The sequence below is a fragment of the Suncus etruscus genome, chromosome 14, assembly GCF_024139225.1.
Source record: "Suncus etruscus isolate mSunEtr1 chromosome 14, mSunEtr1.pri.cur, whole genome shotgun sequence".
In the NCBI taxonomy this organism is placed as follows: domain Eukaryota; kingdom Metazoa; phylum Chordata; class Mammalia; order Eulipotyphla; family Soricidae; genus Suncus; species Suncus etruscus.
In genome coordinates this window covers 29,311,969-29,337,079 of record NC_064861.1, presented here as the reverse complement: position 1 = coordinate 29,337,079, position 25,111 = coordinate 29,311,969, and the positions used below count along the sequence as shown (strand labels likewise).

Sequence of the window (25,111 nt, the reverse complement as noted above, 5' to 3'; positions counted from 1 at the left end):
TATAATTGTAGTTGTATGATTACAGTCATGTAAAGAACACCCCCCTTCACCAGTGCAGGATTCCCACCACCAATTTCCCAGGTCTACCTACTCCCCACCCCACCTACACCTGTACTCCAGACAGGCTTTCTTTTTCCCTCATTCATTCACATTGTTATGATAGTTTTCAGTGTAATTATTTCTCTAACTGCACTTAACATTCTATGTGGTGAGCTTCATGTCATTAGCTGCACCTACATGGGAGGATGGGGGCAAGTAAGGGTTGGGACTGAGGCAGTAAAATATTAGAAATGAGCTTTGTAGGGCAGCATCAAGGTCCCAATACAAGATGGATATTATGGATATATAGAATATATGCACACAATAATATCAATATGAAAAAAAAAAGAGAAAAAATTTCCACTGACTGTCCCAATATAAACCAGTGCTAGAACAGCCTGCCCTCCTCCCAGAGCGCATTCCCATTAGTGTAGGGAGAGATGGGGGAAAGCCTGTTGACCCCTATAGAGTCCACCTAGACCAGTGCCCAGGGAAAGACTGAAGTCCAGGGGAGAAAAACCCTATTCCTGGCAAGAGCTGGTCTCCAGAATCAAGGACGAAATTGGAAGCCAGATGTCTGCTCGCCCTCCTCCCCATGCACCTCCCCCCCCCCCCGGAGTACGGAAGGAGGGGGGAACCTGAGGACCACTAAGAGTCCACCTGAACCCACTTCTGGCCATCTGAGCTGGCACCCAGGGAAGGCCTGGAGTCAGGGGAAAAAGACAAGGACGACTGGGGGCCTGCCACGCCTCCCAGCACTCCCCAGGCTAGGGAGAAAAGCTCTGGTATGGGGCTTCCCCAAACCCTATACCTAACAAGAGCTGGTCTCCAGAATCAAAGAGGAAACCGGAAGCCGGATGTCTGCTTGCCCTCCTCCCCATGCACCTCCCCCCTGGAGTACAGAGGGAGGGGGGAACCTGAGGATCACTAAGAGTCCACCTGAACCCACTTCTGGCCATCTGGGCTGGCACCCAGGGAAGGCCTGGAGTCAGGGGAAAAAGACAAGGACGGCTGGGGGACCAGTTTTTATTTTTAATGTGACTGCTAGAAAATGTAATATTGCAGTGGCTCACACATATTTAATAGAGACAAAAATACACTAAAAAGTGTCACGCAAAGTTGAGTTTATGGTGTAAAATAGCTATATTTATTGCTATGCAGCAGGTTCCTCAATAACTGGAATCAATGGACTCATACTATTCTTAAAATATCAAAACTACATTGGTTTATATTATTGAAACAACATTTTGAGCACCTTCTGTGATATGGGTCTGTGGTTTCCAATGGCTAATCTATGGACTGAGGCTGCTTCTACAGAGCAAAATGACCTATTATTATAGTAACTTCAAGCGTCTCCTACCCTTCCTTTCTCCTCTTTTGCCTGCCCTTAAATCTTTTTTTTTTTTTTTTTTTTTTTTTTTGGTTTTTGGTTTTTGGGTCACATCCAGCAGCACTCAGGGGTTACTCCTGGCTCTACGCTCAAAAATTGCTCCTGGCACGCTCGGGGGATATGGGATGCTGAGATTCGAACCACCGACCTTCTGCATGAAAGGCAAACACCTTACCTTCATGCTATCTCTCCGGCCCCTCTTAAATCTTTTCAATAACAATGTGGAGGAAATCTTAGTTTGTAGTTACTAGCTTTGTCTGTGCAGAAAGTAATCACATGACTGGGCCATTTGAATTGAGAAGGTCACCCCTTTGGTCTCAACTACTATACTCTCTTGCTAATCTTGGGAATAAAGTTGGCTTCCAAGTAAGGAATGCATAGAAAAGATTTGAATATTTTGTAAACGACATAAGAGTCTTAGAGTTGCTCAGGCATGGAAGTGATTTCACGCAGAACCACCCATTTGCATTATATAATATGCCTTATGCATACTTAGGGGGTTAGTGTGCTCAAAGAATCACTGGATGATTAATGAAGCTGTTATAGTTCCTTGTTAGCACTATTAGCCTTTCTTGGTATCCCCTCTGTGCCTCTGACACAAAGGCAAGCCTACCTGCCTATGTAGTTCCCACTTTTCCCCTTGCTGCTCCTCAGCTCCCTTTGAAGCTTCTCTTCCTCTGCCCATCCCTCCACCCACTCCAGATTTCAGCCATTTTCCTCATTGACTCTGTCCTTGATTTTATACATCCACACCTGAAGTTCTGTCCTTCAATTCCTTGCAAATAAATTAAGGTGAATCATCTTCCTGGTTTTCTTAAGAGCTGCTAAACAGAAATCCCACCCTTCAGGGTTATATCTCCCAGAGGATGTCCCAGCAGTATCTAAACTGTGACATACCCTATGCTGGTCTCTCTGGCCCTGCCACCTCCCTGGCCCATTGGTGCTCCAATTCTCTCTCTGTGCTCTCTGCTTCTTTAGGTGCTCATCATGAGTCACCCTACTTCGGTAGTCCTTTTCTGGGGAACTTTCAGATCCATCCTGCTAAGATACAGGTCAATTACAGTCACATTCTCTTACAGAGTATTCCTTGGGACAGGAGATACAGTTCTCCCCAAGCTAGGCTGCATTTCTATCAGTGGGCTCTTATTGGCTGGCTTCATTTTCCTTTCCAGGAAAGCAGTTTAGCCGGCTGTCCTCACCAAATCAGTTTACTTGTTTTCCCAGAGCTTAGCCCAAACACCATACACTGATAGATACTCACTTCATAATCTAGTGGCCTTTGTAATCCCAGGTGCCTACAATCAACCTGGAGTCAAGGCTGATGCTGGGAGCAAATGGTCAAGGTCACAGAGGCTTTGCTCTCGCGGGAGTACAGCCATTATGCTCCTCTAGCCCACTTTTGCCTGAACTCTGATCATCTCCACTCCTCTGAGCCTCTGCCCAGGGATGGTTTCATTCAAAATTCCATTGCAAAAGAAAGTGCGTCATCAATTAAAGTGAATAGAAACAAAATGTTTTTCTAAGGGAAAAGGTAATTCAGAGAAGTGATGCCCTTAATGAAACACATTATAAATCTGCATGTCTATTTCCAATTGGAATCCCCATAAGGAAATAGCCTAAAGCACTCACAAGATAATATCCACACTATATTGCTCTTCCATTCCCATTCAAAAGTCACACTTCTCAAGCTTACCCTTTCCAGATTCATGTGGAAATTCAGTGACAGTGTTCTTATTTTATTATTTTATTTTTTTAATTAAATAATTTTTATTTTGACCAAAGTGGATTACAAATCTTTCACAGTAATATTTTAGGTACATAGTGACATTGAATTAGGGGCATTCCCACCACCAGTGTTGTCCTCCCTCCACCCCTGTTTCCAGCACACATCCTATATCCCCCTTCCTAGACCCCCCAGGATGCTAGTATAAGTGGTCTCCTCTGTGTCTAGATTGTTGTAGATTGGGTTTCGATTTTGTTGCCATTGGCTTGGGATTTGGTGTTTAAGTCTGCTCATTTTTAATTTCTACTCAATGTTCATACAACTGTTTGGTCTTGGTACCCTCCATTATTTCCCCCTCAATTTGTGAGGCAGAACAAGATGGTTCAAGTTACGTGGTTCTGTTTGGAGGAAAGAAAAAAGAAAGAAAAAGGGGGGGCAAAAATCAAACAAGCAAAAAATGGGAGGAGTCCTTTTAGAGGCTATAAATATCAATTTCAGAGAAGAAAGAGAAAACAGAAGAAAAACATAAAAACAATACAAAAAATCAAACAAAAGAACCCAAAAAGCACCACAGCAACAAAGACAACAACCAAACAATAACTATGGCTCTGAAATAAAAACAAAACACAAAAAATGAAAGAATAAAGTAGCAACAACAAGAACAAAAAATTAATTTGTGCTTTTTTTTTTTTTTTCATAGGCATAGTAAATATTGGGGCCATTAGAAAGGGAATTCCCTTGGCCTAAGAGATACAGGGTTTCTCTGCCCTTGAAGCATACTGACATAGGAATATAACTATAGGCTCCGTACATGCCCTTTTACTCTCCCCTAGACCTTTTGTGATGTCTGGAAACTTTCCGCTCAGTCATGGATGATAAAATCAGGCTTCTGTAACTAGAAAATTTGGTTTTTGCATAGTTTATAGGATAGAGACTAGAATTAAGTCTTTTTTATGTTTCTAGAAGTTCTGTTCCATCACTGTAGTTTTAATCAATCTTCTGTAGTTGGTGGTCTTGATTTTTGCACTGATCCTAGTATGAAGTCTAGGATAGAGTCTTTCATTATGTTTCCAGAAGTTCTGCTCAGTTGCAGTTGTCTCAGCCAGACCTCTGAGATTAGATCTTGGTTGTGTTTTGGTTTTGGGGTCACATCCGGCGGTGCTCAGAAGTTACTCCTGGCTCTGTGCTCAGAAATCGCTCTGGCAGGCTCAGGGGACCATATGGGATGCAGGGGATTGAATCAGGTCTTTCCTAGGTCATCTGTGTGCAAGGCAAAGGCCCTACTGCAGTGCTATTGCTCTGGCCCCTACATAGTGTTCTTAATACTGACTAAATCTATGTTTAAGTGTATGTTGGCTTTTGAACCCTACCCATCCATGCTCAGGGATCATTCCTGACAGTGCTCACTGGACCTTAAGAGGTGCTGGGTATCAAACTCTGATCAACTGCGTTCAAGGCAAGCCCCTTAAATACTTTGAAACTGTGAAATATAATATATTTTGTTTTTCTCAACTTTCCAATTTAAAATTTCTGGTTTTATAGAGGAACTGAGTTTTTGCTAGACACTAGAAGACACATAGGTCATCATTTAGAGCCTAGTTCCTATTTGTTATATCAGAAAATAAGTTCTAGCTTCAATATCCAGTTCCATTTCTTACTGGGCTTGTAACTTTAGGCTAGTATCTTGATTATTTTGGTGTTTTTGTCTTTTTGGTCATAATTTAAAACACTTAAAGCTCTATGAATCCAGATAGCTAATTATTTATAGAAAATTGACTTTTCTGGTTATTAAGGTGTTTCCTCAGGGCTCATTGCAAATCACTTCCTCATGGTGATATGCCCTTGTCAGCCTTTCTTGATTTCAATATCATCTCACCCAGAATAATTTAAATTATTCCAAGGCCATGAGTAAAGAGTAGCCTGGGCTTAAGCAGCAGGGATGCTTAATGAAAAAAGAAATGTGTGAAATTAAGTACTTTAGTGAGCGAAATTAGGCCCCCTGCTTCCCAGGTGCTGAAGTGGTTCTGCAGTTCACACCTGACCTGTTCCATAGTCTCTCATACCAGCATGTCAGTCAGGGGACTCTTTAGCTAAGAAACAGGGAGGAGGCCAGGCTTTGGAGCCTCCTCAGGCAAGACCCCTTCTCTCTGGGATGCCCAAAACTCAACAGACATGATTACAGATATTGAATAATGGTAACTGGCAGAAGAAGGGGCTAGGAATTCTGGGTAGCCTGGGGTTTAGGAGTTCCTAACTGCTTCAACTTCTGAGCAATGACCAGCACACTGATGTGGAGCTTGGGCATTTGGAAAGTGGCTTGGACAGGGGCTGTGGCTCTCATGGCAAAACACATGAAGTTGTTAGTTTGACCCCCTCTAGCCTACTTTATTCAAGCATTGATGAGATAACCCTGGTGGCTTTCAAGCATCAAACCAGTCCTATACTTCAGGGAAGTATCACTTGGAGTGTGGACTCAAGCTACAGCCCATCCACAGGTATGACCTCTATTCAGAAAAGGCACTTTCTGCATTCCTGTCCTTTGAGATTACAATGTGCTTATCCTTAAAGTGTCTTGCCCCATTCCCTTGACTTCTGCTGTGCTATCACAAAGCCTTTAGCAAAAGAAACATTTTCCCAAACCACTTTCTAGGAGGTCCAAAATCTATCTTCTCTTTAGGTTGATGTCTCAGACTGGGTCTAGACAGAAATACTCAGTGAAATCCCAGGACATTGGCCTAGGCATTCTCTGCCCTTAAGCCTAACTAACCACAACTTCTTCATTGCATACAACAAATCTGGGCCTCAGAGACAGTAGAAGAAGATGGTATTAATAAATTCAAAAATTTCCTACCAGAGCTCCTTCTCTTCGCTAATTTTAGTAGCTAGCAATTATTGAGCACCTGCTAGGTGCCAGACACTGTGCTAAGCACTTTGCCAGTTCTAAATCTTCCTAATAGCTCTACAAGTACCTATTATAATTATCTCCATGTAATAGATGAAACATTCCTGGACCAAGATGGTGAGTGAGTTTCCCAGAAGCCACAAGTCCTCTAGGACTGAAACTCCCCACTGTGCCCCCTGTCATCCACAAACTTGCTCCCAGGGCTCAGAACTCTTGCATCCTTTCAGAACTGGTTGAGCACTGACTATGCCAGTCACCATTCTGGAGGAATAGCAGTGGATAAGATACCATCTCCCCCAAAACAAGTTTACTCTACCCCTCAATGCTGGTATATAATGTATAATAAAGGATGATAGAGACTCAAAAAATGCCAGGTCCTGCCTTTGTTGGAGGCACAGGAGTAAGAGCAGACAGTGATAGGATCATGAGTGCCAGGATACATTGGCTGAAAGGAGTGACTTGATGGAGGAGGTGGCTAAGGAGGAGGAACCAGCAAAGTGTGTTGGGTAGTGGGTATAAGAGTGAGGCAGAGTGGGCTCTTGTTAGGGACCCATAAGAGGCTCAGGATGGAGATTGGCAGCAGGGAAATTCAATGAAAGCTATGAGAGAATAGTCTTTGCCCATGAAGAGGAGACAAGGCAGCTGGACAGTATCTCCAGGTGATAAACAGAGCAGGAACATGATCTGACAGCTGGGGGGAACTTGGGTGACCTTTTGGAGCTTTGTCTATTGGAAATCTTCATTTGAACCAATGAAATCATCAAAATAAAGGATAAGGGGAGGGACTCAGCCCATATGATTTGACTGTTTGATTCTTGACCAAGCCTAGACATGTAATTCTGGAGTTAAATTTAACCTGACTCCCAAAGTGTTTCTAATCCTGTGTGGGATGGGGTGAGGGAGCAGATTGGTATTTATGTTTCACACTCATGAAAATGGAAATTTAGAGAGGTAGCCCTATCAGGGAGAAAGGCACCACCTTTGGCAGTATAGAAAATCTTCCCAATGTGATTCTAGTCCAGGACAGAGAACATATGGTATGGTCTCATACCATTGAGCCTATTGACTTCTGGGAAGCACCAGTATGCAAGTCCTTTGATGAATGTAGATGCTCTAGCAGTGGTCCTCAAAGTTATTAAACAGGGGGCCAGTTCACTGTCCCTCAGATTGTTGGAGGGCTGGACTATAGTAAAAAAAAAACTATGAACAATGTCCTATGCACACTGCATATATCTTACTTTAAAGTTAAGAAACGAAATAGGAACAAATACATTATGTGGTCCATGGGCTGTAGTTTGAGGACCACTGCTAGAGTCACAATATATATTGAAAAGTTTTATTATAGGATTTTCCTAACTGCATTAGAGTCTCTCTTTCTCTTTCTTTCTCTTTTTTGTGGGGGTGTTTTGGACTTTTATTCTCAGTGAAATTCTTTTTTTTTTCTTTTTTTTTGGGCCACACCTGGTGATGCTCAGGGGTTACTCCTGGCTATGAACTCAGAAATTGCTCCTCACTTGGGGGACCATATGGGATGTCGAGGGATCAAACTGTGGTTCATCCTAGGCTAGCACCAGCAAGGCAGACGCCTTACCACTTGTGCCACCGCTTCGATCCCCCACTGTGAGATTCTTTTTATTAAATTATTTTTATTTAAAAATGCATCACATAGTTGACATAACTGATCATAATACAGAGTCATGAAACAGGAAACCAGAGTCATTGCTAGGGTATAAACTGCAGTTAGAGTTTGTCCAGGCTAAAAGGAATGATTACGTGTTTGGTTGAGTCCACCCCAAATTTACTGATATAACAGCACTGTCAATCACTAGCAAATTCATCCCTCCTTTCTTGGTCATAGTCATGCTCTTCTCATGTCTTTCTTTATGGGTCTTGTTTTCCCTCTATCTCTGGGAGTATCTCAAGTCTCCTTATGACAACCACTTCTGCCCATACCTTAAATCTGGGTTAAAAACAAAAAATTTCCAGTTCTGCTGGCAATACTGTAGTATAAATAAAACCATCAAATGTCCAAATGACATCTGGAATGAAGAAATATTTTATTTCTAATTAAATTTCATCCTTTCTCAGAACTCTACATCAGAGGAGGCATAATCTGCAAATTTAAAGAGCTAGTGAAGTGCCATTATGCTGTGTGACTATGAGAAGAGGTCACTGGGAAAGCTAGATGCTCACTAGGTAAGCAGAGTAACAGAAGATGGGAATGTTACATTCACATGTGTAATACAACAGGAATATTTATTTAAAAAAAAAAGCAAAGGAAAACTTTTAGTATTCTCAACAGTATTGACTGTTGGTTTGGAAAGAAAAAGAGATGGGAAAAATCAGTGCAGTTTTTAAAGAGAATGGCTTAAAATTCACTTTTGACAGAGCGTATTAAAAATTATTTTAGGCTCCATGGTTTTTAATGCTATTAATGGAGCAATTTCATGCATGGGACATTTCAGCACCACAGCCTTCAAAGTGTATGTTTCCTTCCCAGTGTCTTAGAGAGACAATGTCCCAGGGAGATATTGTCTCTGTCTCTCCTCCTCATTTCCTGCCCCTTCACTTTCTGTGGTAAGCGTCCTGCTAAAGATAAACTCTCAGTTTCTATTGCCTTTGGGAATTTCTTATTCCCTGACTTTGTTTCTTTATATAGCAGTTATGAGAGAGAAGATTCTGTGTCTGTAGAAGGGGTTTTTGAGCTAGTCTTGAGGAAGTGAAGGGAGTGACTGCAGCTGCTTACATGAAGAACTGTCCAGAAAGAGGGCACAGTTCTGACAAAGACTATTGGGCAGAAGTAGTGTGAAGTAAGGAAAGCAGTGAGGTGGAAACAGAGTTGGGTGGATGGTGGTGGGACGAAGGATAGAGGTTAAAGTGTTAGGATAAAGATCTAAAGGGCTTTGTAGGCCATTATAATGATACTGGTTGTCTCTTGAGTTTTTGGTTTGTTTGGGCCAAACCCAGTCGTGCTCAGGGCTTACTAACTCCTGGAGGGCTCAGGGAATCATTTTGGATACCTGGGATTGAGTCCTGGTTAGCTGCAGGCAGGGCAAATGCCCTATCCACTATACTATTGCTTTGACCCACATCACTTGAGTTTTGAGGCAAAAAGTTAAGGGGGACAATTTTGTGATCACTCCTGATCCTGTGTTGAGAGGTATAGGGTTCTAAGGTATGGAGATAGGAAAAGCAGCCAAGGGGGACACATGTACAAGGCCTTTCACCTCTCTGTGGCCAACCTCCCCATCTCTGCTGTATTTTCAGAGTGGACTTGTTAGTCTTAGGTTCCCTTCAGCTCTAGGGCACAACTATCTTCATTCTTCTCTTAGTTCTCTGTGGTGAATATTCGTCTTCCTATCCTCTCAGTGTTTTTGATTGTGTACTAATACTCAGGCCTCTGCCCATAGTCACAAGCAATTATTTGTTTACTTTTGCCAAGTTTAATTTCTATACACTAAAATGCCCTGCTCATTGCTATTTGACATTTATATTTTTCTAATAATCTCAATCTAAATTCTTGATTTTCATCTCTCCTGATATGTCTTCCCTGATCTTTCCTGCCTTAATGTCAGGAATGACTTCTCTTTTTCCTACTTCTTGGGAGAAGCCACTTAGAATTTTCTTCTTCCATTTTTTTCCTTGCCTTTTATCAGTTCTGGGAATCAAACCCAGTGACTCAAATGACACAAGAATTGCTAGTGCTATACTGCTGAGCTATATTCCTGGTACATAAAACACTTGAAATTTTCTTTTTTTGACATTCCACTGACAATTCAGTAGCAAATATCAACAATTTTACCTTACAAATTTAGTAACCATCTACTAGTTCCTTAAATAATCAATTTCCTGATTACTGCTGCATAACTGGTTTCCTTGCTTCTGTTCTTGTCCCAGAATTAAATGTTCTTTACTCAGAAATTAATAGTCATTGAAAACTATTAGCTATTAATGAATGACCTGTACTCTTCTACTTGGTATCAGGTGGGGGAATGAGATAGTAAATGATTGGTGGTCTTTCTCCTGGCCATACCTTTCCTAGCTGAAAAGGTAACTTAATTTAAGAGTTGGCAGCTTAATTCAGAATCCAATATGTGGACAGTTTAGAAAAATTGTGTTGGCTGTTACTGAATACTACATGTCTCAGAAGCAAAAGAAGGTGGTTTGTCATAGTTCTTGAGGTGGGGCAACTGGGACCAGGGTTTGATCATTGAATGTGCTCCTAAGGAAGAAGAATTTACTTCCAGGTTGCTGACTAATTGTGGTAGCCTTGCTTTACAGAGTGAAGCTGGGAAGCACTGAGCTCATTCCTGACGGTGCCATCCACGGCCCACAGACCTCAGGTCTTGATAGCACCACTCCAGAGTTAGGGATTTAGCAGGTCGTTATTGGGTCTTAAAAATTAGGTAGCTGGTTCAAAGCCACTGGGACACTTGGTGTTCTAGTCTTCCTCTCCACTGTGGATCAAACCATTCTCCTTGGCAATTTGTCTTATCTGTTTTTCTAATCTAGAGACCATATGCCCAGTTGTTTTCAACTTCTGCATCTGTGGTAGTTTTTCAGTTGAATTGTGGGCCACATGCTTGATAATTACTTCAAACATTTAGCTCTTTGTGAATTTGTTAATCGATGGCACAGACCTTGAATAATGTGACTTGTATTTGTGAATATAACACAATGACAGTTATACTAATACCAATTTTTGTCAAGAAAATAAATTAGAGGTGAATACCATTAAAGAAGTTTAATTGATGTCTTGATACCACATAGTGGTTTCTAGTAGTCTTTCATACTTTCAATTTTATTTTATTTAAAACATTTCCACCACATTTGAACTTTTTTTTGGGCCACACTCAGCAGTGCTCAGGGCTTACTCCTTGCTCTGTGCTCAGGGAAAGTACTGGTGAGATTTGGGGAGCCATCTGGGAGGCTGGGGATTGAGAGTGGGTTGACTATATACAAAGTAAGTATCCTGCCACTGAAATTTACTGTCAGGCCCCATATTTAAATCATTTTTTATATAAACCTGAAAATTTATTGAATAGGTTTGGGATATAGCACCAAGATTTTAGCTTTTACAATTTTTATTTTATTCCTGCTTCTGATTTTTAAAATGAATTTTAAAAATGAATGACAGTTTTTTTTAGCTTTTAGTTAGAAAATTCTGTTTTTGCTCATTTCACTGTATACAGCTTTAGCTATTTTCAGTTTTATTTTGTTTTGGTGCTTCTTGTGAATTGTGCTTTTTATAAGAAAAGAGAGCTAGCCTTCTTAGCTGTCAGTGAGGAAATAGGGACCGATTTATTTGGAAATCCCAGTGGTAGACTTTGGCACTACAAAGTATCGCCACAGCGAGGAATTTCCCAGCTCCATTATCTCATTCACACAAAGAGGAGAAAAAGTTGCTCCTCTGATTTTGTAAGTTACATAATTATCATCACAGTTTTACTATATATATCCACATTCTGTAATAACAAAATTATTTTTTACCTTTTTTTCAGAAGCAGGACTTGAGTTCCTGAATTCCAGTAGACTATACTTAAAAGATCAGACGTATATGTTTTCTTATGTAAAGGTACTTTATAATCATGTTCAATATGTGCATGATGAAAAAATAGAATTCATTGTCTTTTAAGAGTTGGTATTTTATATTATAGATCTTTTCCATTTTTGCACCAACACAAAGTTGTCTTTGATTTTCTGACTGGTTAGTAATCAATGTTTTGCTCTGCCAAGAGTACACTTCAGTGAAGTGTGTGTGTGGGTGCAGAGGTGTTGAGAAGTCAGAGATGTGCAAAATCCTAATAAAATCAGGGGTAGAAAGAGCAAAAGATAGAGTGAGTGACTTACCTAAGACCCACTTCATGATGAGCATTTCTGTCCAGGAGAACTGTGTGGTTTTCACTCTGAAGATCTGTTTGGGGTAGTCTGTGAAGGTCTCATTTGGCAAAGTTTTCACCCCTTCAAAGCGGTCTGATGCATTCACTACTAGCAATCCCAAGAAGATGGTGAAAGAAACTGCATGGGCTACAAACTTCATGAAAGGGCTCCTCAGGGTTCGTCCTAGCTGGAAAGGAAGTATGGACAAAATTCATCAGAGTGGCAGCTCCAAAAGGGCACAGGTCTTTCTTCAAAACCAGCCAAGCTTTTGCTCATTTTAAATGGTACCAACTTTGATACAAATTGCTCAGGGACCCAGGTTATGTTCTCTACATTTTTTGAATGTGAGGTGATATGTGATAACATTTGTTTGCTCTAAGGGTGATCTTGGCTGTTTGGAGAACTGGTGGGTGCGATGAGGTAAGATAGTACAGAGCTGGCTATGTACTGCAGTTGGTGAGACAGCTCAGCTCCCCTGACCATATGGATTCCTATGGCCATTGAATATGGGGCCAAATCTTGTCTAAATACAAATTTGAATTTAAAATCCATCCATCCATCCATCCATCCATCCATCCATCCATCCATCCATCCATCCATGCAAACAAACAAACAAACAAAAAATACTAGGCACTATCTCTCTTTTTTTTTTTTTTTTTTTTTTTTTTTTTGGTTTTTGGGTCACACCCAGCAGTGCTCAGGGTTACTCCTACCTCTATGCTCAGAAATCGCTCCTGCCAGGCTCGGGAGACCATATGGGATGCTGGGATTCAAACCACTGTTCTTCTGCATGCAAGGAAGACACCTTACCTCCATGCTATATCTCCGGCCCCACTAGTCACTATATGATGGTTTATGTGGCACTTTCTTGAATTTTATTCTCAGTGGTCTTTTCTCTTAAGGGTTTCTTACATCTTGGTAAATTTCTTTAAAGTTATACATCTCCCACTAGGTACTGTCTTTGCTGTTTTCCCTTTAATTTGGAAATGTAGCTTGATTTTCATGGATTCTGTTGCACATATTTTAAAATTTCTACTTGATAACCATTTTAATTATGACATTTCATATATAAAGGACTTTCCTCTTGATACTAGAAACTCATTTAATTGAACCTCATGTGTACATGTACAAACAGTAACCTCTGTGACACAACTCTAAAGCTTTTCATATTCTTATGGCTGAGTGAACTTGGCCTTTTGTTCACATGAACCTGGAATAATCCAGAATGCCCTGTTATGGAGACAGTGTTGGTTTCCTCTTCTCAAGGTATGCCACTCAGGCTACTTAAATCTTTGAGGACTAGTTGGGGACTTCACAGTGAATTCTTGCTGACTCAGTGAACTCACTTGTTATTTTTCCAGGCCACTGCCATTATCCTCCCCTAAGCACCAATTTTTTTTTTTTGGATAGTAATGGGTAGGTAGTTTCTAAGTAATGCTCAGGACCCAAGGTATTATTTCTGGCAGTTTTCAGTCAACCAAGTTGTTCAATTGAACACTGGGCCTGATGATGAGGTGCTGTTTAGACAGTTCCTACAGTTCCAGGGACCAGTTGGGCACACCAAATCTTACTCCTCATTTAGGTAAGCTAGTAAGATGAGAACAAAGACAGAAACCCAGTTTCTTTTCCAGGGCAGATGTTTAATTATAATTGGACTTGTTAATTGATGTTCATATTCTGCCTTCGTTTAGGAGTCCTGGAGTGAAATATTACTCCAGAGATAGAATATTGGTTCAGTAGAAGATCAATTACAGAGGTTGTTCAAGTAAGGTTTTCCCAATTATGACTGTTTAACATAACATTGATAAATTGAATAGCTTGATAATGTTTCTTTAATATGCTTCAGTATGGTAGCAATCCACTTTAATTATTATAGTTATTAGAGTAAGATTATTTATTATTCTAATACCATATTAAAATTTCAAAAAGATTGATCTTGTCTTTTTTCTTTAAATGCAGCTCAAATTTGGGCATTGTGAATATACTCATTCTGGGAAACTTTTTTTTTTTGGAATTTCTTGCATTTTTCAGATGGTCACATGGCTCTCTTATAATTGACTTTAGAAATAGACAAACAAGTTTACATGAAAATTAAAGGTCCCATAAACATCTTTAAAATGGCACATTAGTGGCTGCAGTGATAGTACAGCAGGTAGGCATTTGCCTTGCATGAGTCAGACCTAGGTTCAACCCTGGCATTACATATGGTCCCCTGAGCCCACCAGGATTGCAGTTCTGAGTGCAGAGCTGGGGTAACAATAACAATAAAAAAGACACATTATTGTCTTTTAGGAATCATGAAATGTCATTTGTAATAATGTATATATTAACTTTAGAATGCAAATGTTAAATATTAAAGGAAAGAACTATTTAACAAAATTGATTATAAAATACAACTAAAACATGCTTCATTTTGACTTATATGCTATGATCAAACTCATTTTATTTTTTCAATGAAGGTGGTGGCATCATGGAGCCCCATCTTCCAGCTTGATGCTAGAACAGTTTGCTGTTTCTAGGATATGGGGCTTCTTGTCACCCTGTTCCTGCAAGAGTGGTGAGAGACAAGGGAAAACGGAGAGTGGCTTTAGGGTGGTCAGCAGAGAGGGAGGAGAGGGAAAGTTAAGGAGAAGGTAAGGAACATTGGATCTTGTGTCTGGCTCAGAATTGCCCTGGGAATGCCATAAGACAGTGGAGAACACTGAGAACCCTGGTTAAAAAATTAATGTATTAGAGTTTAATAATGACCCCTATTGGGGACCTAAGCTAGCCACATCTGTGATGCTGTGTATGAGGTTATGGAATACTGGTTCATTTCTTCACCAAGCACGATTATAAGAATCTGTCACTGCATCCAGGCAGCCTTGGGAATTCCTGAGAAGACCTAGTTTAGGAAATTCAGAATTCTTTTTGTTGTCTATTTCAAGTTATCTTTCAGCAGACATTGGGTCTATAAAAAACATATCTACTGAAAGCCATATGCAAAAATCCCTGAGACAAAGGTTTTCTGATTATTAGAAAGGTATGTTGGGCTCAGTTCATATTTGATCTAAGCCTCAGGGAGGAGAGTGAGGTCAGGAATTGACGCTCTTTTTCTATTTTCTCCTGGACTTGAATGTATCTTCTTATCTGGTAAAACTTTGATAAAGGTCAGATGTGATGAAATCACTTCAGTGGTTATCTTTTTCTCTATGTCTCTTTTTAGGGTAATATTCTCTATTTATGTCTCAGAGCAACTTTTTGAAGCAAAATTTCACTTGGGGAAAATGTTTCCCTTGAATAAGGTGATCTAAAAGGAAGAAGCAATAGCAACTGAAATGCTACTGCTCTTAGCTGACATGCCATTAAAGCTGGGCTGCTAATAGCATTAAGCATTCAAGGTGGCCAAGCTGTAGGCCTTGGTCCATTGCCATATGGAATCAACTTTGCTGGGTCTCAGTTGGTCTATAGCTACTTTTTTGTTTCTTAGGACTCATGGGCTCATGACAGACCTGGATATCCAAGCTTGATGTCTGAGTCTCAGTCTCAGCCCAAACTTGCTGGGTTCTGCTTATGCTGTAAGAATTACATAAAGGTGAGAGCAGTGAGCACTGTTTGAATTTATTCCTTAGTGACTACTGTGAACCCCCAGTGGAACTCTGTTTTTACTAGCTGACACACTTCTTCATTTAATGCCCTCTTGCTGGCTCTTACCACAGTGCTGTTGGCACTTAATTGGGTGGTGGCTGAATCCTTGGCGATGCTGTGGTGTTTCTTTGTTTCACACTTGTGCATACTGCTGGGGCCCCTCCCTCCCTTGGTGTCAATTTTCAGTTGTCTCTAGCAAGGGTTCAAGAACCTTGAGGTGGAAAACTGACTAGAATCAAAGTCTGTTATTTTTCTTTTGTTTTATGGCTCAGGTGCTCAGGGATAACTTCCTAGGTTTGTGCTTGGAGGTCACTCTTTGAGTGCTTGGGATGATGGTGCTATGCAAAGCATGTGTTCTGGCCCTTTGAGGCCTCTCCCTACCCAAGGCAAACTTTGGATCTAGCCTACTAAGGAGAAGCATGACATGTCCAAGGTAAGAGGAAGGTTTTTTGTTTGTTTTTGGATCACACCTGGTGGCGCTTAGGGATTACTCCTGGCTCTGTGCTCAGAAATTGCTCCTGGCAGACCAGAAGGACCATATGGGATATTGGAGATCGAATCTGGGTTCGATCCGGGTCAGCTGCATGCTGACAAGGCAAACACCCAACCTCTGTGCTATTGCTCTGGCCCAAGAGGAAGTTTTAAGTATTACATAGAAACTTGTTAATCTAATGCCAGATTCTTGTTTGCTTCCTTCAGAAAATAATAATAATAATAATAATAATAATAATAATAATAATAATAATAGAACCAACAGGTCCTATTTAAGCACTGTGAGTTACAGTGCTGTTAATAGTTTCAGGCATACAGTTTATCCCCACTAGGATCAATGTCCCTCCATCAGTGACCCAGGGAAGCTTATTTTCTAGCTTCCTCTAACTTTTCTTAATAGACTGACTTTTTAAATCGTTAGAGTTTGGGCACATGTTTCCACAAGAGCATTGGCCCTTATGGTTTTTGATGTTCACAGTAACTTTACCTATATGCCATCAGCACCCTAATGATACATACCTCTGTGCCTGCTTTTTCTTCCCATTCTATCTCCATGTATTCCTAATGTGAAGCCCAGCATGAAAGCAGAGTATCATCCTACTGGTGAGTCAAGAGCACTGCCTTTGAGCCATATCCTTGACATCTCTTACTCTTTAGATTCCTAATTAAAATATGTAGGGCTCTGGGATCTTCCTTTGTGGGGGAAGCATGCTCCCTGGGTGTCTCTAAGCAGAGTCTTTTCACTTGTCAGAGTCTTTTCGTATAAATGTAGTCTTTGGTGACTGAAGAGATTAGTCATAGTGAGATTTAATTATAATAATAATAATTATTATTCTTTAGATTTTGGGTCACACCCAACAGTGTTCAGGATTTACTTCTGGTTCTGTGCTCAGAAATTACTTCTGGATCTTATGGGATGCGGAGAATTGAACCTGGGTTGGCTGCATGCAAGGCAAACACCTTAACCACTTTACTATTACCTGCCCCCCCCACCCCCCAGTGGGATTTTCAAGAAAGGGCTTCTAAAGAAAGAAAAGGGATAATATGGGCCCAGAGAGATAGCACTGTGGCGTTTGCCTTGCAAGCAGCCAATCCAGGACCAAAGGTGGTTGGTTCGAATCCAGGTGTCCCATATGGTCCCCCGTGCCTGCCAGGAGCTATTTCTGAGCAGACAGCCAGGAGTCACCCCTGAGCAACGCCGGGTGTGGCCCAAAAACAAACAAAAAAAAAAAAAAAAGAAAAGGGATAATATGTAGAGTAGTAGTTCTGATTTTCCTCCCTCTGGAAAAGTCCTACCCACTCTAAAAATCTCAGTACCCGTCCAGTGACAATCATCAGCTAAGATCTTTGTTTTCTGTGATGAAGATATAAAATTGCTTAAGTGCAGTGGGGTAAGGTGTCAGTGTGTGTCCCCACCTGCATTTGTAGGACTGTATGTATATGTGTGTGGTGGCTAAGAAGGGAAGATTCTAGGTTTAAATCACAATCTCATAGTTTTTTGCCACATTACTTAATCCCTTTGTATCACAGTTTTTCATCTGTAAAAGAAAATGTGGTTAAAATAGTATTTACTGGGGCCAGAGCAATAGCACAGAAGTAGGGCATTTGCCTTGCATGAAGATGACCTGGATGGATCCAGGTTCGATCCACGGCATCCCATATGGTCCCCAGAGCCTTCCAGGAGTGATTTCTGAGCACAGAGCCAGGAGTAACCCCTTAGAGCTATCACTGGGCATGTCCCCAAAACAAAAACCAAATAAAAAACAAAATAAAAAATCCCAAATAATAATTATTGGGGGCCAGAGTGGTAGCACAGTGGTAGGGCATTTGCCTTACATGTGACTGACCCAGGACAAAATGGGTTAGAGTCCCAGCATCCCATATGGTCTCCCTGAGCCAGGAGTGATTTCTGAGCACAGAGCCAGGAGTAACCCCTGAGCACTGTCGAGTGTGGCCCAAAAAACCAATCAAACAAAAAAATAGTAATTACTGTATGGGTCTGGTGTGGTGCAGGAGGAGGACTTTAAAGGAAATGGAAGCGCTTATGTTCAAGAGTTCACCTAAGGGAACCGAAATAATCTTTAAGTATTTATGCCACAATTTTTGCAGAGTAATATTTGCATATAGAATGGGGCTAAAGGCTACAGAGATAAAAGCAATGGATTAGTTGGTTCTTCCCTTCCAAGTTGCTGTCTTTCTAGTGGCAACGAAATAGGTTCAAATTGGTAGCAGGAAATAACTGAGGAGAGGGTGCTGCTGGGCCAGGCAAACTAAGGAGGAGAGTGATGTGCCTTCTGCATTCTTTAGCCCATTCCAGCAGGGGAAGGAGCTGGACACTCCTTTTGAATTTGTGGACAGAAGCTTCTCTAACACAAGAGCAAAACATGCTTTTTATCCTGGCCCCCAACCCTCAGCTTCCATAATAGTATTCTATTAATCATCACTTGCTCTTAGGATTGAGAGAAGTATTCTGGTAGAGACAGATGTGGAAGACCCAGAAGCCTTCAGTGATGGCTCTGTGCTTTTCTAATTGACTAAGGACCTTGGTTTCAAATCTTTTCAGTGCTTACAAGGTAATGCAGAGGTCCTCAAAAACCTTGGGGTTACAGGATCCTTACTTATCAGTTGATTTTCTTTGGGACGGGGCTGGAGATTTTGGAAAGCATTGAATATTTGTCCAGGATGAAAAGCCATCAGTGAATCAGCTAAAGCTGCTTACAGTTCTTGCCATGTCCTGGAACTATTTTATAAAGTTAACTGAGCAGCAAGGCTAAGATGTCTTACAAAGGTTGGTTTTTCTGCCTGGACTTGTCAGGAGAAGCTGGGTGGTTTCTCAGCACTTCCACAGTGCTGATATGCGGACCCAACCACCAGAAGGCAGCTTCCAGCCCTCAGGGGGTGACTGCTGTTCTTTTACTTTCACATGCTAGTACACAGCCCAGAGTGGGACACACAATGGACAAGCACAGGACAGAGAGTGGTTTAGCTACTCTGGCATCGGGTCCTTGTTGAGAGGACAAAGGGCTGTTTCTGGAACACAGTCCTCTGAGGGCCTCCACTCAGGTGAGGAGTCCGGCCTTTCCAAGAGCTGGTTGGTGACTAGGATGAAAGATTATAAATGAAATCACTTTTCTCCTTATTGGCTCTGACTGCCAGGGGAGAAAGTATGTCTCCAGCCTTGCAAAAACACTCTAGGAACACAGTGATGACTTACATGTTACTTATTTTTTTAACCACCACTCTGTGAGCACAACTTCTGTTGACAACTCTAACCTGAGAGTTGTGTGTGTGTGTGTGTGTGTGTGTGTGTGTGTGTGTGTGTGTTAGGGAGATTTCTTAAGTGGTGTTTAAGGGGCTCAGGGGCCACTTCCATGGTATTTACCCAATCAGACCCAGTAATCCATTAGGAAAATTTGAGGATTACAAGAGGTACTGGTGGGAGCATGCGCCCTAATCTCTGTGCTAGTTCCCTGCCCCCCTTCCAGTTTCCTTATTTGCTGGTGTTTAGGGGACCTCCAGAAACTTAAATACAAATAGAATTGATACTCTTGGGAACTAAGTAGGGAGGAAATGGTGAGTTTTTTTAGGCTAATTAAATCACTTTGGTTTCTCTAATAGTTCCTATTATTGGATAGCTACTCTTAGAAAGTAAGTGCACCAACAGTTAGGAAATGGAAACTCAGCATTTGTTGGACATCGGTGGACTATTGAATGGTTAGTGGTCATTTTGTGAATATTTTGTGAAGGAGTATTAAGTTACTCATGCTTTGAGGGAAGTGTAATAATGTCATTAATTGGTATTTGTGAAATGACATTGCTTTTCTGTAACATTACTAGAGTTATATGAAAGGGTAGTCCCTTCAAGGAGGGATGCTAGTAGTGTCAGGGTTCTCCCTTGTTCCATTCTTGTTGAGAGAATATTGTATTTTGGGACCAAGGAGGGCTTAAAGAGGCATATTTCTTCACATAGAAGCTGTGACTCCTCTGAAATCTTTAGCATTATAATATCTTTGCTAAACTTGAAAAATTTCTTTCTAAATGGTGAAAGACTAAAAATATCTTGACTGTTTTTATGGTGTTTTTATTTATTTATTTATTTATTTATTTCTTGATTGCCTCAAAGCAAGTTTGACTAGCTCTTTCTTAAGGAACTCTTCTCTCATAATGATGGATGTTCTCAAGAATTATCTTACGTAATAGACTAACACTTGTCTCTTTTTTTTGTTGTTTGTTTTTTTTTTTGTTTGTTTTTGGGCCACACCCGGCATTGCTCAGGGGTTACTCCTGGCTGTCTGCTCAGAAATAGCTCCTGGCAGGCACGGGGGACCATATGGGACACCGGGATTCGAACCAACCACCTTTGGTCCTGGATCGGCTCCTTGCGAGGCAAACACCGCTGTGCTATCTCTCCGGGCCCTAACACTTGTCTCTTAGCTGTGGACACACCCTACATTACTGCATGATCTCAGACCTGGGGCCTAGAAAGTACGCAGAAGTCACAAGTGTTTGGAGTTGAGCAGTTCATATTTATCTGTTGTGTCAATATTTTAGAAGCTGTAAGGACACTAATGTTAAACAGCTATGCATCTGAACAAAGAAGATGGAACTTTAACCATGAAGCAAAACATCCCCGCAATCATTTGCTCCAGAATATTCTAGAAGATTGCTGGTGGCCCAACAAAGTCTAGATTGTTCTCTTCTTCCCACACTTCAAAAACAAAACAAAACATCACATCAGCATGATATCAGTTAGAATTATTTGTCTCAAACTTACTGGAAATTAAAAAAATTTAGTCGTCAATTCAGCATCTTTTGCTGAATATTTTCCCAAACCATTAAGCTGTCAAGACAAAGCAATTTGCTACTGTTACCTAGCTCTAGGTTCCTGAACTGTTATGTTTTATCTTATTATAAAAGTGAGAATTATCAGTGTTTTCCTACTAATTTACTTTAATGATTGAGTGGCCTAGAATTAGTGTGGGGTTTGGGGAGAGTTGAGACAGGCATTCTTATTTCTCTCGACTCTAGGTGAATATATTAATTTCACTTGCAAAGCACACTTAGGTCATGCTGGTAAAAAATAAAGGGGGGGTGCTTAAAACCATTTCTAATGTAACTTTAAATTTAGTTAGTGCTTTTATTTTTCTTTTTGGAAACTTATAATGAAGCACAGAAAAGAGTTACTTTCACTTAATATATGTTTTATATGGGGAACTCTGATTTACAATATGTGGTGTGGTAGACTACAAACAAATTCCTCAGTGGGTCTAAAGTAGTAGTTCTCAAATTTCCATTGTGAGAACTTTAATTTTGATATATTTGTGGGAGGGCAGACCTGGCAGTGTTTAGGAGCCTTTCTTGGCTCTGGGCTCGGGATCACTTCTTGGCAGTGCTTTGGGCCATGTGGTGTGAGGACCTCTTGCATCTAATGCCTCTGTTTGGCCTAGTGGGACTATTGCTGTGACCCAGGATCTTTAAATATTTTTAATATTAATATATTTATTTAAACAACCCGATTACAAATATGATTGTAGTTGGGTTTCAGTCATGTAAAGAATTTTTCATTTTTGTAGTATTCTGTAGAAGACTGAGTATGTGTCCTCATCTTTCTATGGGCTTTCTTGTGCAAAGGCAGGCAATTATATGCCTTTCTTGATGGTCTCACCATTGCCCTGAGTTCATGGGCCTTCATTCTGAGTTCTTTCTCAGTGGAACTGTCCAGATTAACCTCATTGTTGACCTAATTTCCTGTGGAGCTAACATACCCATATTTCTGTTTCTTCTACAGAAATGTTAGTCCCTAAAGTTTACTTCCTTTAGAACATATCACTAGGTCGATGCTGGTTTGGGAACCGTTAGTGATCATATGAAGCATTTCAATTTCTTTCTTTTTTTTTTTTTATAATTTAGAATCTTAAAAATTTAGAATTTTAAAATTTAGAAATTTAGAATGGAATTTAGAATTCTAGAAATTTAGAGTTTAGAATTTTAGAAATTTAGAATTTAGAATATTAGAACTTTAGAATAAAATTTATAATTTTATTTTATTTTATATCTTTATTTAAACACTGTGATTACAAACATGACTGTAGTTGGGTTTCAGTCACAAAAAGAACACCCACCCTTGACCAATGCAACATTCCAACCACCAGTGTACCTGATCTCCCTCCACCCACATCCCTGCCTATATTTGAGACAGGCTTTCTACTCCCCTCACTCAATGACATTGTTCTGATAGTTCTCAGATTAGTTATTTCTCTAACTGTACTCACCCCTCCTTGAGGTGAGCTTCATATCGTGAGCCTGTTCTTCCAGCCCTCATTTCTGAGCATTATTACAATAATGTCTTTTCTACTTGGTTTATCTTGTTTTTTAGGACCAATATTTGCCCCAGATTTTATGACCGCTGGCACATTCTGTGACCTTTTGTCAGTGGTTGGTGACAGTGATGGTGGAGTGGGCTATGAAGTACAGCCTTGTGAGTTGTCCTCTTTCTGTGAATTGTAGGCTCTAAACTCTTTACTGAGATAAGGGAATGCAGCTTTGCAGCTTTGAGCTGGTCTTCCTTTGTTCCCTCCTTGTGACCTAATTAGCTGCCCATGTGGGCTGAATCCAATCAAGGAAGCTAGGGAAAAGTTGGAAGATGTTGAGAGGGGTCTGCTGTGTCCTCCCAGCGTAGGCCACGCCTGACTGGTAGCCGATGAATTACTTAATTTTTCTGAACTGACTCAATAAAGTGAATATGTCATAATATAATTCAGGGAGTAAAATAAATATTTTCCCAAAAAGGATTGACTAAAGAAAGTACTCAATAAACATTGGCTCTTTCTAACATTACTAATATTATTATGTAAGTATGGCTGCATGTTTAATACTCTTTAGCGTTAGAAGAAATAAATGCCTATGCCCTCTCTGATTTTGGGTTTGGTCAGATTATGCCTCCTAAGTTTGAAATTTCCCATTTTAGCATTCCTTTCTTTTAAAAAAATATAAACAGCGGATACACATTTTCCCCTTTTCTTCATCCAGTATTATACTTTTTGTAGGTGTATTAGGGCCCCCCCCCCATTTCAAAAACTTCTCTAAAAGTTAGAAATGATCAGGTGCTGATTTAAATAAGATAAAAGAGAGAAATAACGACAAACGACATGCACCTTAAGCGGTCTGTACCTTGCTGCACGGAGCAATCCAATAGGCTATGGCGAGAAAAGGGAGGCCTAGAGAGACTCCAAAGACAGCCAGGAATTTCACAGCGATAGACTGTTGACGTAAGCCTGAGAGATTTTCATACCACATGGTAAGCAATTGCTGCTGACAGTTAGGATGAGCAACGAACTGTAAAAACAAAAACAAAAACAAAAACAAAACGCAAACAGGAAAATGGCATTGGTAGCAGTTGAACAATATACAACCTGTGGTTAAAACGTTCTATTGAGTGTCACCTAGATGAGTGTTGAAGCCAGAGAGGCTGGTCAGGTACATGCGGGGGCCTTTTGATGTGGGGATTCTGGGAGGGGGAAGGATGGAAGAAATGGGGAGAAGGGATTGGGGAGTTGGGCATGTCTTTATGCTGTGGCCAGAGTTCTCACAGGACAGGCTGCTTACTTGCTCAGCATGCTGAGGGTCTAGAGACAGTGCAGGCGTAGGAGATGACCACCAGCTTTTGGACACCTGGTTGACCCTGCCCAGACACCCAGCTTGGGAGACAGCAGGGAGGAATGGATGAAGCATGAATGAGGCTTTGGAGTTCCACATGTGTCTGGATTTTTGCTTTTCCATTTATTAGCCGTTAGCCAATTGGTCAGCTACTTCTTAACCTCTGAATCTTTTGTCTTGTAGGTGTAAATGAAACATTATGAGAGGTTCCCTTTTCTGGTATAGTCTTAAAAATATAGTGCTTCCAGTATTTGCAAAGGTCATATGAAAGCTCCTTAGTATTTCCCCCTTGGATTTCAGTAGTGTTTGGTTTGGGCCCATGAGGTTTTGTGGCACTGTCACATTGTGTCTCTTATGCAGTGGCTTCCCCCCAGCACTGTCTTTCTTAATGCTACCCTAATGCTTAGGTTACAAGACTGACCTTCTCTAGCCATTGTTGATTTCACACCCATCTATAGCTTATGGCACTAGTGATGGAATCCTGACTTTGACTTGGCTGATCTGCTTTTCTCTCCTGAGGCCGTGATTCAAGGCTTTGAGTGAAACAGGGAGGTCTCTTTTGTTAGTAGGGAGTTCACATGTAATTTTGGGAGCTCTGGGCAACCATCTCTTACTGGGTGGACTCAGTAGCAAAACAAGCCAAAGAAAAGCAGAGACATAAGAGTGAGACAATGGAAGATGCACAGAGAGCATATAGCCATTTCAGCTTAGCTCTGCTGTCAAAGTTGCCCATGAAATACCTGTAATTAATATGCGACATCTTTCTCCTACACCATCCAGAAAGTTACCTAAGGTGTTGTAAACAAATATGTATTAAAAAATATTTGGTGCTACCTGAGCATTTGCTCAGTTGACTCTGTGTCCTGCCAGTGGAAACTGGTCATAGACAACATTTAATTTAAACTTAGGAAAACACTGGGCCAGAGAGAGTACAGAGGATAGAGTGATTGCCTTGCATATTGCCGAACTAGGTTTGATCCCCAGAACTCCATATGGTACGCTGATCTTTGTCAGGAGTAGATCACTCCTGACACTATGAGTAGATCACTCTGAGAGCAGAGCAAAAGTAAACTCTAAGTACTGCTGGGTGTGTTCCACCAACCAACCAACCAACCAACCACACACACACACACACACACACACACACACACACACACACACACACACACACACACAAAACCCCAACAAATTTAAGAAAACTTCTGTTTGAGAAAATGATACTCAATAGTATTTCTTCCTTGAGACAAGAAGTACTGTTATTTACTTCTGGCAATTCTGCTCTGTTCTTAAGCTCCACTTAGGACAACCATGAGCCTCTGTAGCTGGGATTTCTAGACTAATGCAGAGCTTACAGGAGCCACTAAGTGATTGGTGAGGACATGTCAGTGTTGACTTTTTCCCT

The 25,111-nt window shown here is 40.8% G+C and overlaps 1 protein-coding gene across 1 annotated transcript in view; it reads right to left on the bottom strand.

Annotated features, from left to right (window-relative positions):
- The window catches only part of TRPC7 (transient receptor potential cation channel subfamily C member 7), a 165,091-nt gene that overhangs the window by 21,030 nt on the left and 118,950 nt on the right, over positions 1-25,111 (bottom strand). Inside the window, exons 4-5 of the mRNA XM_049787363.1 lie at positions 23,224-23,388; positions 11,905-12,121 (exon numbers count right to left, since the gene is read on the bottom strand). Of these exons, the coding sequence (XP_049643320.1) occupies positions 11,905-12,121; positions 23,224-23,388 (382 nt within the window). The remainder of the gene's footprint in view (positions 1-11,904; positions 12,122-23,223; positions 23,389-25,111) is intronic.